Source organism: Dermatophagoides farinae, chromosome 2 (genome assembly GCF_024713945.1).
Source record: "Dermatophagoides farinae isolate YC_2012a chromosome 2, ASM2471394v1, whole genome shotgun sequence".
Taxonomy (NCBI): domain Eukaryota; kingdom Metazoa; phylum Arthropoda; class Arachnida; order Sarcoptiformes; family Pyroglyphidae; genus Dermatophagoides; species Dermatophagoides farinae.
In genome coordinates this window covers 8,224,364-8,237,547 of record NC_134678.1, presented here as the reverse complement: position 1 = coordinate 8,237,547, position 13,184 = coordinate 8,224,364, and the positions used below count along the sequence as shown (strand labels likewise).

Below are 13,184 nucleotides of genomic sequence, written 5' to 3'. Positions count from 1 at the left end.
TTATTATATCCATCCATGTGTTTGCCAAATTGTATTGTCAGTGTTCTGTATTATCATCATCATCATCAATTAATTTAAATCATAATTTGAAATAGAATAATCGAAATGTTGTTGAATACAATCAAAGGATTAACAGCGTTTGTTACCGGTGGTGGATCTGGTCTTGGTCTGGCCGTATGTCGACATTTAGCCGGACTTGGTATCCGTGTGGTGACAATCGATTTGAAACCGAGCGAAGAAAAAATCGATAATGTCACTGGAATAAAAGGTAAACAATAAAATTAACATGTCCATTCACAACTGATCCAATCATTCATTGTTCAAGGTGATATTAGAAAAGAAACTGACATAATGGAAGCATTGAAATTATGTCAAGATTCCAATGATGGTCAACAACGATTAAATATTCTTGTCAATTGTGCCGGTGTTGCCAATGCATTCAAATTGTATAATTTCAATTCGCAAAAACCACAGCGATTACGAGATTTTCTTGATCTAGTTGAAATTAATGTCTATGGTACATTCAATGTGATTCGATTATCGATACCATTGTTGGCTAACAATCCAATGAGTGAGAATGGAACGAAATCGGTCATCGTAAATACATCGAGTATATTGGCATGGGAAGGCCATGAAGGACAGACCGGTTATTCGGCTACACAGGGAGCATTGAATGCTATGACATTGCCATTATCCAGAGATCTAGCCAAAGAAGGCATTCGTGTCAATACGATTGCCACCGGCTTTTTCGAAACACCGTTAGTTATACGATCAAATGCACCAGAATTATTCGAATTCATACAATGTGCTACACCTTGTCCTTCAAGACTTGGTCAACCGGAGGAATTTTCCAAACTTGTCGAAACGATTATTGAAAATCCGATGCTCAATGGTGAAATAATACGATTAGATGGCGCATGTAGATGGCCAGAAAGGGGATAATTTTGTGTCATTGTTTTGTATTATAGTAGTATTCTTTTTTTTTTTATTCCATCAATTTACAAATCCAGCGGGAAGAAAAAACAAGACATGGAATACAAGTGAGTGTGTAGTAAAATAAATACAATTTTACAATGAGTTTTATTTATTATCAATTGGTGATTATTCATGATTATTAGCCATTTTTGTGCATCAATCCTCATCACTGGTCATATGTCGCATCATTTGTGAATTTAATTTTTCAATACGTTTTATATCTTGAGAATTTTCCGTTTTATACAACAGGCATACTTTATCATCGGTACATTTGACAGTTAATTGTCCATCTTTATGTCGATATTTCATTACTAGACGACAACGTAATGGATTCTCCAGATATAGTGCTTCGGCCGCCGATGCAAACTCATTCCAATTCTCGATATATGGCATTTTTATTCACGAATTCTATGTTAGCCACGTAGACTTGCATCAATTTTTTTATCGACAATAATTTCGAAAAAATGTAGAATTTTGGAAAAAAGAAACGAGATAAATCAAACAACAGGACACAAACTCAAACACACGAGTCATAACACAAGCAAACACAACGTGTAAAATTTTCGGAAAACTTCCGATTTTTTAATGGGAAAAATTACGGGAAATGATTGAATTGATTCTAATTCTTTTTATAAACAACTTTTCTGCTTGAGGTTTGACAATTTTTTTCTGGAAAAATTTAACATTTAGACTAATTGTTTTTTATTTTATTCCTAGGTGGCAAATTAAAAAACGATTAAGACGACGACTGTATCGGATTTTGGTAACGGATTTTCAATTCACGTTTAATTTAGTAATTGTCTATTTTTTCTCCTTTTTTTATGTTTTTCACGCTGGATGTCTTTCATTGAATTCATAATGTATCAACCAATGGAATAATACAATTGTCATTCAAGTGACGAAAAAAGTGCTTTTGGTTATTATTATTGACAGAACAACAATGTTCATGTTCACCAGAATTGAATCATCAAGACATGGCTTTAATCGAGTTATGATCAAACGATGCAACCATCCGATATTTCAAGGATTCTTGGCGAAAATTTCAATTCCTTCATGACTGCTGTTAAAATCAATGACCATTTGACTAAAATGAAAATTCTAAAACAAGACAAGTCCTGTTCCATGATTATTAATAAGGCCATATACCATACTTACGACGTCAAGCTCACTATTTATATAATCCGAATTTAGAAAGTCAATCGGGCTTTATTCCATGATATTATTCTTTGAAATAGTAAATTACTTATTGATATTAATCAAACAAATCAAAATAAACTGCATTACCACATTCTAAATAAGCAATTGCTATTAATTTCATTTTTCATACCCGTGGCGCAATAAATCTTTATTTTATTTTTGAAACCAGTGCTGCCATCTATCGTCATAAATATATTGTAATATTTTATTTTATTTTATTTTTGAAACTCGTGCTGCCATCTATTTTTACAAATATGAACTACAAACCTGAGCATTCAACAGGTGGTCAACAGTAGCGCCATCTACATTGCTCATTTTGGCCCGATTGTAGATGGCGCTACTGTTGACCACCTGTTGAATGCTCAGGTTTGTAGTTTATATTCGTAACAATAGATGGCAGCACTAGTTTCAAAAATAAAATAAAATGGAATTTTTGTTTTGAAAACCGTGCTTTGGCTAACGATGACCATTAATATTAAAATTGAAACAGCAGTGATTGAAAAAAATAGAAATTTTATTCTTTTTTTCAAAAAAGAACGTTCTCTTTTTAAATTGAACAAGCAAGACTTGACAAATAGAGAGAGAGAGAGAGAGAGAGAATGACAAAAAGAAATTATTCGTTGTTTTTCCAGCCAAAAAAAGACAAAACCATGTGTGACAAGTGAGAATCAATACAGCCGTGATTTGAGTTATTAGTAGTTTTCAATCGATTAATCAATTAATCGCGTGTCGAGAAACACAATCATCATTTAATATCTAAATATGTTATTTTTTTAAGTTTACCAGACGAAATAACGAGGACAAAAAGTTCAAAGGAAAAAAATTTTCTCGGTGTTTTTGTGTTTGTTTTTAAATGTTTTGAGTCATTTAGAAGAATGTGTCGTATCCAGATTACTTGAATTTGAACTAGCCGAAGTCGTAGATACATTGGATGATGAAACAGGTGATGAATTTTGTGATAATCGACCAAACAATAATTCAGCCGTAACAGCAGGTGTGGGTGATGGTGAAAGAAAATTTGTTGTCATATTGGCACCAGAAACAATCGAATTAGCGGTGGTCGAATTCGGTGGCGATGAGCTTAATGGTGACCATGGTGATTTACCTCCAAACAATTCAAATACGGTAGTCGATGGTGGATTATTATCGACAAAAGCATCAGAAGATGAAACAGAAGCAGTTGAAGAAACGACCGGTGTTGATGAAACGTCAACAGGATCTGGATGCATTGTTGTATGATGATGATGGTCTGTTGTTGACTGCGGCTTGACCAATGAATTGAAGTCTACATTATCATTCGCATTGAATGTATGATTTTGAATATGATAATTACGAAAAGGCGAATCAATTGTGGACCACATTCCGCCAGATTGGGGCGATTGAGTAGAATTTTTTGGCCCGATCATGGTGTTTGAATTACGGTTATTTGTTGATGATGATGGAGATGAATTTGTTGTCAACCAACTAATTCGATTTGCAGACGACGAATCGATTGGTGATAAACCACTACTGAATGTGTTTACCGATGATTTTCCAGAATCGGAAAAGTTGGAAAAAATATTATTTGTGTTTGACGGCGAAGCTATTGATGTGGGCCAAGTTGATTCGGCTGCTGTAGATGGCCACACAGAATCTTGATGACCATGATGATCGGTAAGATTGGTAAACATTCCAGTGATTACTGAGCCAACTGCTTTTGATGTCGAACTATTTGAAGATGCGGATGCAAGCAATGAATCCAGAGTTGGGTCAAATTCCGAATTCCATGGCGATGATCTGGTAGTTTGTAATAGCGAATTGACGTTTACTGCCGATGGAGTGTTGACTGCCTTTCCACCCACACACAAACCATTTGAAACAGAAGAGTGTTGCTGCTCATATAAAAGCGATTGCGATTTCGATGACGATGGTTCCAAAAGTGAATCCAATTGACCAAATAAATTTTTTGTCGTAACATTCGATGACGAATTGAATGAAGGTAACAATGACAATGATGTTTTTTGATTTAGTGATTTCTCCAGACAGGAATTTAACATTGCAAAATGATTCGAATCAGCGGGTGAAGATGGAAGTAATTTATTTCGTTGTGTAGATAGAATTGATGATTGCTGCTGCTGTTGAGCAGTCGGCGGTCGTCCAATGACTGGTGAAAAAGTTGTCGTCGAAATGCTTGGACTTGTGGTTGGGCTCGATGATGATAATGCTGTTACGATTGAATTATTGTTTGATGCTGTTTTCATTGAATTTAACGAGAGACTAGATTGAACATTGGCCAAATTAATGTTATGGCCGACCGGTGATATTGTTCTCTGCATTACATATGATGCATTTGCTAACGTTGCTGTTTGTTGTTGTTGTGTGTGTGATTTACTATTTATATGAGTCATATTAGAATCATTCATGCCAAATAATTGTTTTCCATATAATCTTGAACTATGATTTTTGTCATTCAAACTATTACGATATTCTTGATAATTGATCGATTGTGGAAAACGTGAATGATGATGTGGATATTTTTTCATCTGTGCCATTGTTGATTCATAATTATTTCCATTACTAATGCCAAATGTAGACGTTCCTACTTTCGATGATGATGAACAATGATTCAAAAGATCATTACTCCATTCACCGATTTCCCATTTATCATCTGTGATTGGTGGTGATGTCTGAAATTTTGAATGTCCACCACCAACACCACCACGACGTTGAACGTTGAAAGATGGTCGATTATTAATATAAGAAGCAGTATTTTTATCATCAATTGCAGCAAATTCTTCCGTTTGTTTAACCAATTGATTCATTGCCAATTCTGTTGTTTTGAAAGAAAAAAAAATAATTAAAAAAGTGTGTGAATGAGAAAAAAAAACAAACCAGTATCAAAGCTTGTGATTGGTGAATCCCAAATATCTTTGCCATTGTTATTATTATCATTGACTCCATAGTAACCAAAATAACCCGATTTAGAATTGCCTACAGTATTATTAAATTCTTTAGCATTACGAAATGTATCAAATTTCTGTTCCTTATTATGGGTTAATTTTTGCGATGACAAAGAATGATAATTCTGTTCAACAATAGGCTTAAACGGTGATACGGTACAAAATGTATCGACATGATTTTCGTTTACATTCGAATTCGATTGAAATGTGGTTGATGTTTGATGCCAGGATAGATATGACTCAGATGCATACAATGATGAATCATTAGTGGTCATCAATGTATTAGTTGGTTTTGATTGTTGTTGATTTGAATCATTCTGGGTGAATGGTAATGTAGCAGATCTTGTTTTAGTGGGCATAAAATCATGATTGATAGTGGCTTCAATTTGTTCAAGTTTTGATGAAGACAATGATTCTTGTGACGATTTTAATGATTCGGAAACAGAATTACATTTCGATGAAGATTTTTCCTTTTTGCCATTGTCAGAATTTTTAGCGATATTTTTCACCTTTGTTGTTGATGTTTGCTTCTTTGCAGATTGTTGATGTGGCTGATTTTTTTCCAATGTTTTCGATGTTTGCATGTCGTTTATAGCTACTTTCGATGTGGATGATTCACGTTTATTTTTCTTTCCCTGACGACTAGCATTTGGTGAATTATTGCCTGGATTATTAGTTGATATGGTATTTGTTGCTGTTGCAGAAGCTATTTCATCCAATGAGTCATTTGAATGAGATTTTTTACTATCTGAACTAACATTCGATTGATTTAGACGGATTGATGATGACGACGTTTGTTTTGACATTAATGATGCAGAAAAATTAGATGAATCTGATGAACGATTACTATTTTCGGATGATGATGAATCTTGTCTCGAAAATTCCGATTGTGTTAGATGACTCCATGAAGATGAATGTTGATGATGACTTGTGGAAGATTGTGGTGTTGTTGTTGTCACGGTTGTGTTTGATTCAGAATCCAAATCCAATGATCCATTCGAATGATGATGTTTCGAAGATGTTTCTGGCTGTTGAGGTTTAGATGTCGATGGCTCAGATGTTGCAGATTTAGATTGACTTCTTCGATGTTGCTGTATATTCCCATTTGGTATCGGTTGGTGATTCTGTTGTTGTTGTTTTGCACCACGTCGATTTCTTACTTTTTGATTGGATAATTGACTATGATTTGATGATGATCCAACTGTAGTATATGGATGATTATGATTATGTTTTCCATTGGCTATCGTCATATTTGACGATCCGTTCGCTACAATTTTATGTGATGCAGATTCTATTGCTGATGATGATGAGTTGTTATGGTTGGCCAAATTATTATCACATTTGTAACCATTATTGTCATTGTTTCCATCATCATCTCCATCGTGTTTTTTCGTAATGCCAAGACCATTGTTGAGGAATTCATATTTTGAACTATAATAATTTAATGCAATTCGATGTCCATCAAATATTGCCACAATAGTTGATAGTATAAGAACGAATAGAGCCATTGTAACGAGAATATAATAAAGATGTGGTTCCCATATTGGCCGTGGTAATGCCTCCAAACATAGCTGCAATAAATTGGCCGGTATATTGGCCACAAGTAAAAATCGTTGTGCACCCAATGAATCATCATCATCGATCATTATGGTTAATTCATGTGTTATTGAATGTTGAGTAAAATCTGGTGAATACAATATCTCAATATCAACAGTTTGATTTGGTGACAAAAGTATTGGCTCACAACGGCTAATACGAAAACCATGACCTTCACAAGGCATACCATCGATAAGAAAGTTACGGATCTGCAATGCCATACGGCCAATATTGACTGCTTTGAAACGTTCACGCATCACTAACGTATTGTAATTGACTGTTTTGTGATTATTACTGCTTGACGACGACGACGACGATGATGATGATAATGATGGGGAAGGATCTATGCCCGATTTAACCAATATCAGATTACGACACCGTTTTTCCAATGATCTTTCGGGAAAATCAAACACTAGACGTGAATTCAATGTATTGGGTAATGTTTTTCCAATTTTAAGTAAACCACGGCCCCCTTCACCACGTAACATGACAACATCGATTATAGTGAGATTATTTCTCAATATCAATAATGAGGTATAATTTTTCTCATCAGGTGGATTGAATGTCACGGCTAAACGATGTCTTACACCGGCTGGCAGTAGCATTATATAAGAATTGGCATTCGGTTCTACACCTAACCATTCGGTGATACGTTGAACTTGTGAATTGGAAGCAATAGTATTGTTATATAAAGAGAATGCAGATCGATTATGGCCATTACGTATTGCCGATTGTATTGCTTGTAGATCACTTTTGGACCATTGTTGATGAAATATTGTATTAGATGTTAGTTGTAATAGGATTTCTGAATTCGGATAATCAATAACGTTTATTGCTTGTACCAATACTTCACGATCGGCGGTATTTTCAATCAAAAGCTCTTTGGTCACCATTTGACCAACACGAATCGATGGAAAACGAATGACCAATTTGTTCGCTAACCGTGGCCAATGTTGATGTGCTTGAATAGGAGCAACAAATGAACCAAAACCATCAATCTGCAGACGAACGTTGACCATTGGTTTACGATCCGATTCGGTCATTGATAACCATTGATTTCGTAATAATTTATATAGCTCTTTATCGATATATGCAGTGTCGGAATAAAGTCCCGAGCCTAATAACCATAGATGGCCCACTTCTTTTTCTACATCCAATGCTGTATAACATAATTTCTGATAACATGCTGCTGATGAATCAAATTGTATCTGTATCTGATTGTCGTGGCCAGGTTTGATCAATTGATCAATCAATTTGATTTTGAAACGTTCATCTTTTGGTTCAATGAAAGCTCCTTTGATTTTTATCGTACTGCTATAATTGCTTTTTATGTTCAAAATTGATTTAACAATCTTGCCAGGAAACGTTTTCGGCATTATCACTGGTTCGGCCATCAGATTTCCTTTTAATACTTTAATTGTCAATGGCACAGTCAATTTTTCATATGCAGTTATTATCGTTATGATTCCATTGTGAACGCCTTCATTACAAAGTTTTTGAACATGTACACGAAATATGGCAAAATGATTCGGTTCAAGTAATCGTAACTGTCAAGATGAAGGGAGAAAATACATTCATTCAATACGCATATAAATATAGAATATAGAATATAGCGAAAATGAATTTTAATCCCTAACAAAAACAAACCTCAGACGAACGAGTCGATGACGATGCAGTAGACGATAGTGATGAGTCTTCCATTGGCATTGTTGATGATGATGATGATGATTCGATGCGCTGACTTATGGCGCTTATATTTCCTTGACTAGTACCGACCAATTCTATAATCAATCCAGTAATATTACATTGCCAATATATCAAACGTATCGCTATTGGATTATGATTTGCAACGACAAGTGTTGATGTTTTATGCTCATTCAATCCTACCAGGCCCATATCCAATTTACTTTGGTCTGAAGAGTTTGGTATAAACTATTTATTGTGGTAAATGATAATTAGAGATAAATGCCAATTTAATGACTGTAACATACCAAATCCAATCTTCCTTGATAAGCATACAAAGGCAAATCAAAATAGCTTAAATTAGTCAATAAACGGAACACAGTTGAGAAATGACTAAGCTGTGGTGATGGCGTGAATTCAATTTTCAACAATGGGAACGTTTTTCCTACCGGTAACGTTATAGGCAATGAATAAGGGGGTTTAGTTGTCAAACGAAAATATGGTTTTGCCTCGTCCGGTAATATTATATCATGTACAATGATTGGACTATCAAAACGATTCTCAACATTCATTACACGTTGTTCCAGATAGTTTGAGCTTGAATTCATAAAGAAATGTGATTGTGTACCATTGAAATGCAGTTCACTGTTGTGAAAATAGAAATTTTTGAAAACGAAACAAATTAATCAAAAATAGAAACATTACCCTTGGATGACTCGAACAATAAACGGAATCGTCAATTTATATTGATTGTTTTTTGATTTTATCAAAACTTTTCCTAAACATAGACCCGTACAAGAGAATTGACTGGGATCAAGTATCAATTTGGCCACATGATACGGATTGGATGATTGTGGTGGAACTTTGATTGGACCACTAAAATCAGCGACGCTTAGACCATCAAAAATCGGTGTAACAACAATGCTTTGTACAGAAACGGATTTTTGCGCTGCATTTATCACCTGTATTGGTAATGCTTTCGGTGGATCATGTTTGGCTCTTAATACGCCAAAATCCAATGTATCTAATGGTGAATAGAGACCGGGTGAATTGCTCACTTCGACTTCGACCGGTAACATTAATTGTATATCGGGTTGGCTAGTACGAATCCTTATATAAGATGTATGATTGGATGCAATACGGGCCACTAAATGTGCCTTCATCACTGGACGTGTTTCATATGGTGGTACATTCCATAACGAACTTGGTGCTTCATATTCATCGTCCGGTAATTCTAGATGTAATCCACCACCTGAGGTATACATTTCTGTAAGCTATATGAAACAATGGTGTTTGTTTAATAAAAATTAAATGTTGACACATAAAAAACATACTTGTAGAGGCGTAGAAAATGGATTATAAATATAGATTAACGAAGCAAATGATGAATTCAACGGAACACGTGCACCGATCAACGGCCTAACACGAAACGGGCTATGTTCACCATATGCTGATACACGATAAGGAAACGATCCGACTGATGAATGTATATAAAGAGTATTATTGACTAAACCTTCTTGTCGGGCAAGGAACACCACTTGAAATGAAGTATTTGATCTTGGTGCGAGGATTTTCTCCTCAAAAAATGAACAATGAAAATGTTCAGTGTTGCCTGATATCGAGATCAATTGCAATGTAATTTCATCATCATCATTATGAATATGCACCGTTTTTATGATCGGCATACCAATCGAACTATTATTATATATTATATATATGGTGAAACAAAGAAATAATCAATTTCTGATCAATAACAACAATTTCTATACATACTGATGGCCAAAAGTTAGCGATTCTGGTGAGAATCGAACATATGTAGCTTGATTTTTATGATGATGAAATTGTTGGCCACCATTGCTACCACCACCATCATCTTGATCATGATTCAATGTCGATGATGAAGGCTCGATATCATCGAATGAAGCAGCTTGATTGGCGGAAGAATGATCTATTAAGCAGAGAGGGAAAAACGAATTGCAATAAAAATAACTGATAAGATGAATTTATAATTACCAAAATGAAATTGTTTTGCCCAGGTAACATCGGTGAATTCGTGCATAATGCACAGGAAAGCAAGGACCAGAATTGAAGAGAATTCGATAAAAAATCGAATGCCGGCAATCGAAATCATTTTGGTATCGTGTTTTACTATTAATTGTCGATTGTTGATTTGCTGCTGATGCATTGATTCGTTGAACGAAATGGCTTATTGAACTGTTCAATGTCGTTGTCGTTGTCGTCGTCAATATTGTTAATTCTTGTGGATGATTATGATTATGATGATGGTGATGACGATGAAGTTTAGTTTGTTGATGATAATTACTCGAATGCATCAGCATCGATAATTTTCCATTACCACGAACGTAAAAACAATAATAAAGTGCAAATTGACAAGTTAATTTGGATTTATTAGTGGAAATTTTTTCTTTTTTAATTCAAGAATCCAATCTGTAAAGCGAGAAAAACAAACAAACAAAATATCAATATATTGAGAAAATTTTCAAAAATTTTAGTTCGATCAAAGAAAAAAAATTGCAGAGTAAAAACACGTCGACGACTTTTCTGTGTATATGTGTGAATTGATTTAGATAAGATTTCTAAATAAAAAACTTTTTTTTTGGACAACAATCAGCGATAAAGGGTAACAACAAAAACAAATCTGATTCAACGGGAAAATGATTTGCATTTTTTTTTTTTTGTAAAAAATTGTCGTCTGAAACGGGAAAATAATCACATGAATCAAATGGTGAAAGAATAATCAACCGAAAAAAAACAGATTCAAAAGAAAAAAGTTTTCCATGTATAATAGTGTAGAGGTATTTGGCAAAATCAAATCATAAAAGAGAGATTTGATCTAATCTAATCTAATCTAATCGGAATCGGGTGATAATTTTGAAAATTTAATTTTTTGTTTCTTTTACTCACTTGTATATATTCACTATATTTCCCATTCGCATTTGTTCATTGTGTATTTTTTGTTGATTTTAACCCTGATTTGTTGGAAAATAGGGTCTTTTGTTTTTTTTCTTCTTGCAATTAAATAGGAAAATTCGGTCATTAAGCGATTATTTCAATATTTCAATGATGATCATGTTTATCACATGTTCACTATCAATTGTTGATGTTTGTTGTTGTTATTTTCTTTTTCCTTCAGCTTCCTCAATCATAAAACAATTTTTTTGTGAATTGATTCAAATGATGATATACTGATGATGATGATAATGGTGGGATAGAAAAAAATGCAAGACAAAATAACAGAAATGAGAAAGAAAAAGAACAATTTAATCACAAAATCAAATATAAACTGTACACATTAGATATCGATTTGTGGTGAAATCATATTTTATGATGATGATGATAAAAAATGGAAGATAATGTCGCCGTAGCGACACAATATGGTTGATTGTTGTTCTGTTTACTAATCAATCTTGCAATGACAGATGATAAAAATGAATGAAAAAAGGATTAGAATGTATCGGTGATATAATAATAATAACATTTAACGAGGATGACGATTGATCAATGATTTTAGTGCAAATAAACCACAAACACAATTTGGATAAGGGATCTAGAAACAAACAAACAAACAAACCAAAAGATATTGATTATCATCAAATTTACATGAGTTGTGTCTCTGTGTGTGTGTGTGTGGATACAACAAATATACTTACGAAGAATTCGAATTCCATGTTTGTTTGTGTGTGTGTGTGTTTGTGGGTTATTTTGGTTTTTGTTCGAATGTTTTTTCTTTTTGATTTTAAGCATCACTCGGATTTCAATGATTTATAATTGTGAGTTTCACTCACTCATTGCATCATCATCATCAATAAGTGTATTCTCGAAGAATATCTTATTGTATTACATGTACGAAAGAAAATATTTATTTTTTGTTTTCTTTTGACGAATATTTTCCACTCTCTCTCTCTCTCTCTCTTTTTAGCTCATTTACATTACATAGTCGAGACTTTTTTTTGAAATGAAATCAGTTTTTTTTTCTTTTTGAGTGACAAGCACAAGTGAATGATTGTCGTTGTCATAGTCGCTTACTTGTCGTTATTCTTTTTGCCCTCTTAGATCTTTTCATAAGTGGTGAAAAAATGAATTCTCACACGAAAATTGGTTGAAAACATCAAACAGATTGATAATGTGTTTGTGTGTGTGTGTGATGACAATATTCAATCGAATTGAATTTAATTCAAAGAAAAAAGAAGAAAACACTTACAATTGAACAAGATGAACGCGGAAAGAACTAAGAATAAAATAAGCAAAAACAAAACAAAACAAAAAACCGAACTAAAAAACAAATGTGTTATATTTTCCTGTTGTTGTCGTTTTCTCTGAATATATTACATTTGCATCAGTACACATAACACACACTCAAAACAATAACAAGAACAGGCTGGTAAATGAAATTTTTTTCGATTTAGAATTAGAAAATCCGTATACGTAACGTTGTTGTTGTGTTGTGAGAATTGAATTTAGGCATAGAAAGAAAAAAATTAAGAAATGATGAAGAAAAAAATGAATTGCAAACAGAGAATGTGTTGGTGATGGTGATGGTGATGATGATGATGATGACAAGAAGAAAAAGTAACACGCGTGTGCCAAAGACAACATACACACACTATATCTTTATTCTCTACCGTTCTTCATGTGGGGAGAAGCCACGAAAGCGGCTTTCTTTCTCATATGCACCCAACAACAACAACAACATATATACACAGTGAGAGACGCAAAGAGATACGATACACACAGAAGTGTGTTTCATTCCAATGATAAAAAGGGGGCAAAACA

The 13,184-nt window shown here is 33.9% G+C and overlaps 3 protein-coding genes across 7 annotated transcripts; 1 reads left to right on the top strand and 2 right to left on the bottom strand.

The window, feature by feature from the left end:
* Nucleotides 1–1,094, top strand: LOC124499261 (3-hydroxyacyl-CoA dehydrogenase type-2). The gene is made up of 2 exons (XM_047063149.2): nucleotides 1–268; nucleotides 326–1,094. Exons 1-2 carry the CDS (start codon nucleotides 106–108, stop codon nucleotides 940–942), a joined length of 780 nt encoding a protein of 259 aa, XP_046919105.1. The 5' UTR covers nucleotides 1–105; the 3' UTR covers nucleotides 943–1,094.
* Nucleotides 953–1,624, bottom strand: Srp9 (signal recognition particle 9). The gene has a single exon (XM_047063150.2). It carries the CDS (start codon nucleotides 1,366–1,368, stop codon nucleotides 1,132–1,134), a length of 237 nt encoding a protein of 78 aa, XP_046919106.1. The 5' UTR covers nucleotides 1,369–1,624; the 3' UTR covers nucleotides 953–1,131.
* A 1,044-nt stretch (nucleotides 1,625–2,668) lies between these two features.
* Nucleotides 2,669–13,090, bottom strand: Tmem131 (Transmembrane protein 131). 5 transcript variants are annotated; one of them, XM_075728851.1, is made up of 11 exons: nucleotides 12,613–13,090; nucleotides 11,701–11,958; nucleotides 11,316–11,596; nucleotides 10,404–10,838; nucleotides 10,164–10,338; nucleotides 9,725–10,085; nucleotides 9,096–9,664; nucleotides 8,699–9,035; nucleotides 8,355–8,639; nucleotides 5,044–8,254; nucleotides 2,669–4,981 (listed from the first exon to the last, which is right to left on the bottom strand). In XM_075728851.1, exons 4-11 carry the CDS (start codon nucleotides 10,573–10,575, stop codon nucleotides 3,036–3,038), a joined length of 7,056 nt encoding a protein of 2,351 aa, XP_075584966.1. In that variant the 5' UTR covers nucleotides 10,576–10,838; nucleotides 11,316–11,596; nucleotides 11,701–11,958; nucleotides 12,613–13,090; the 3' UTR covers nucleotides 2,669–3,035. The 5 variants fall into 5 exon arrangements, with proteins under 5 accessions (XP_075584966.1, XP_075584965.1, XP_075584968.1 ...); XM_075728850.1 differs by having other exon boundaries at nucleotides 11,316–11,958; XM_075728853.1 differs by lacking the exon at nucleotides 11,701–11,958.
* Nucleotides 13,091–13,184: the final 94 nt, after the last annotated feature.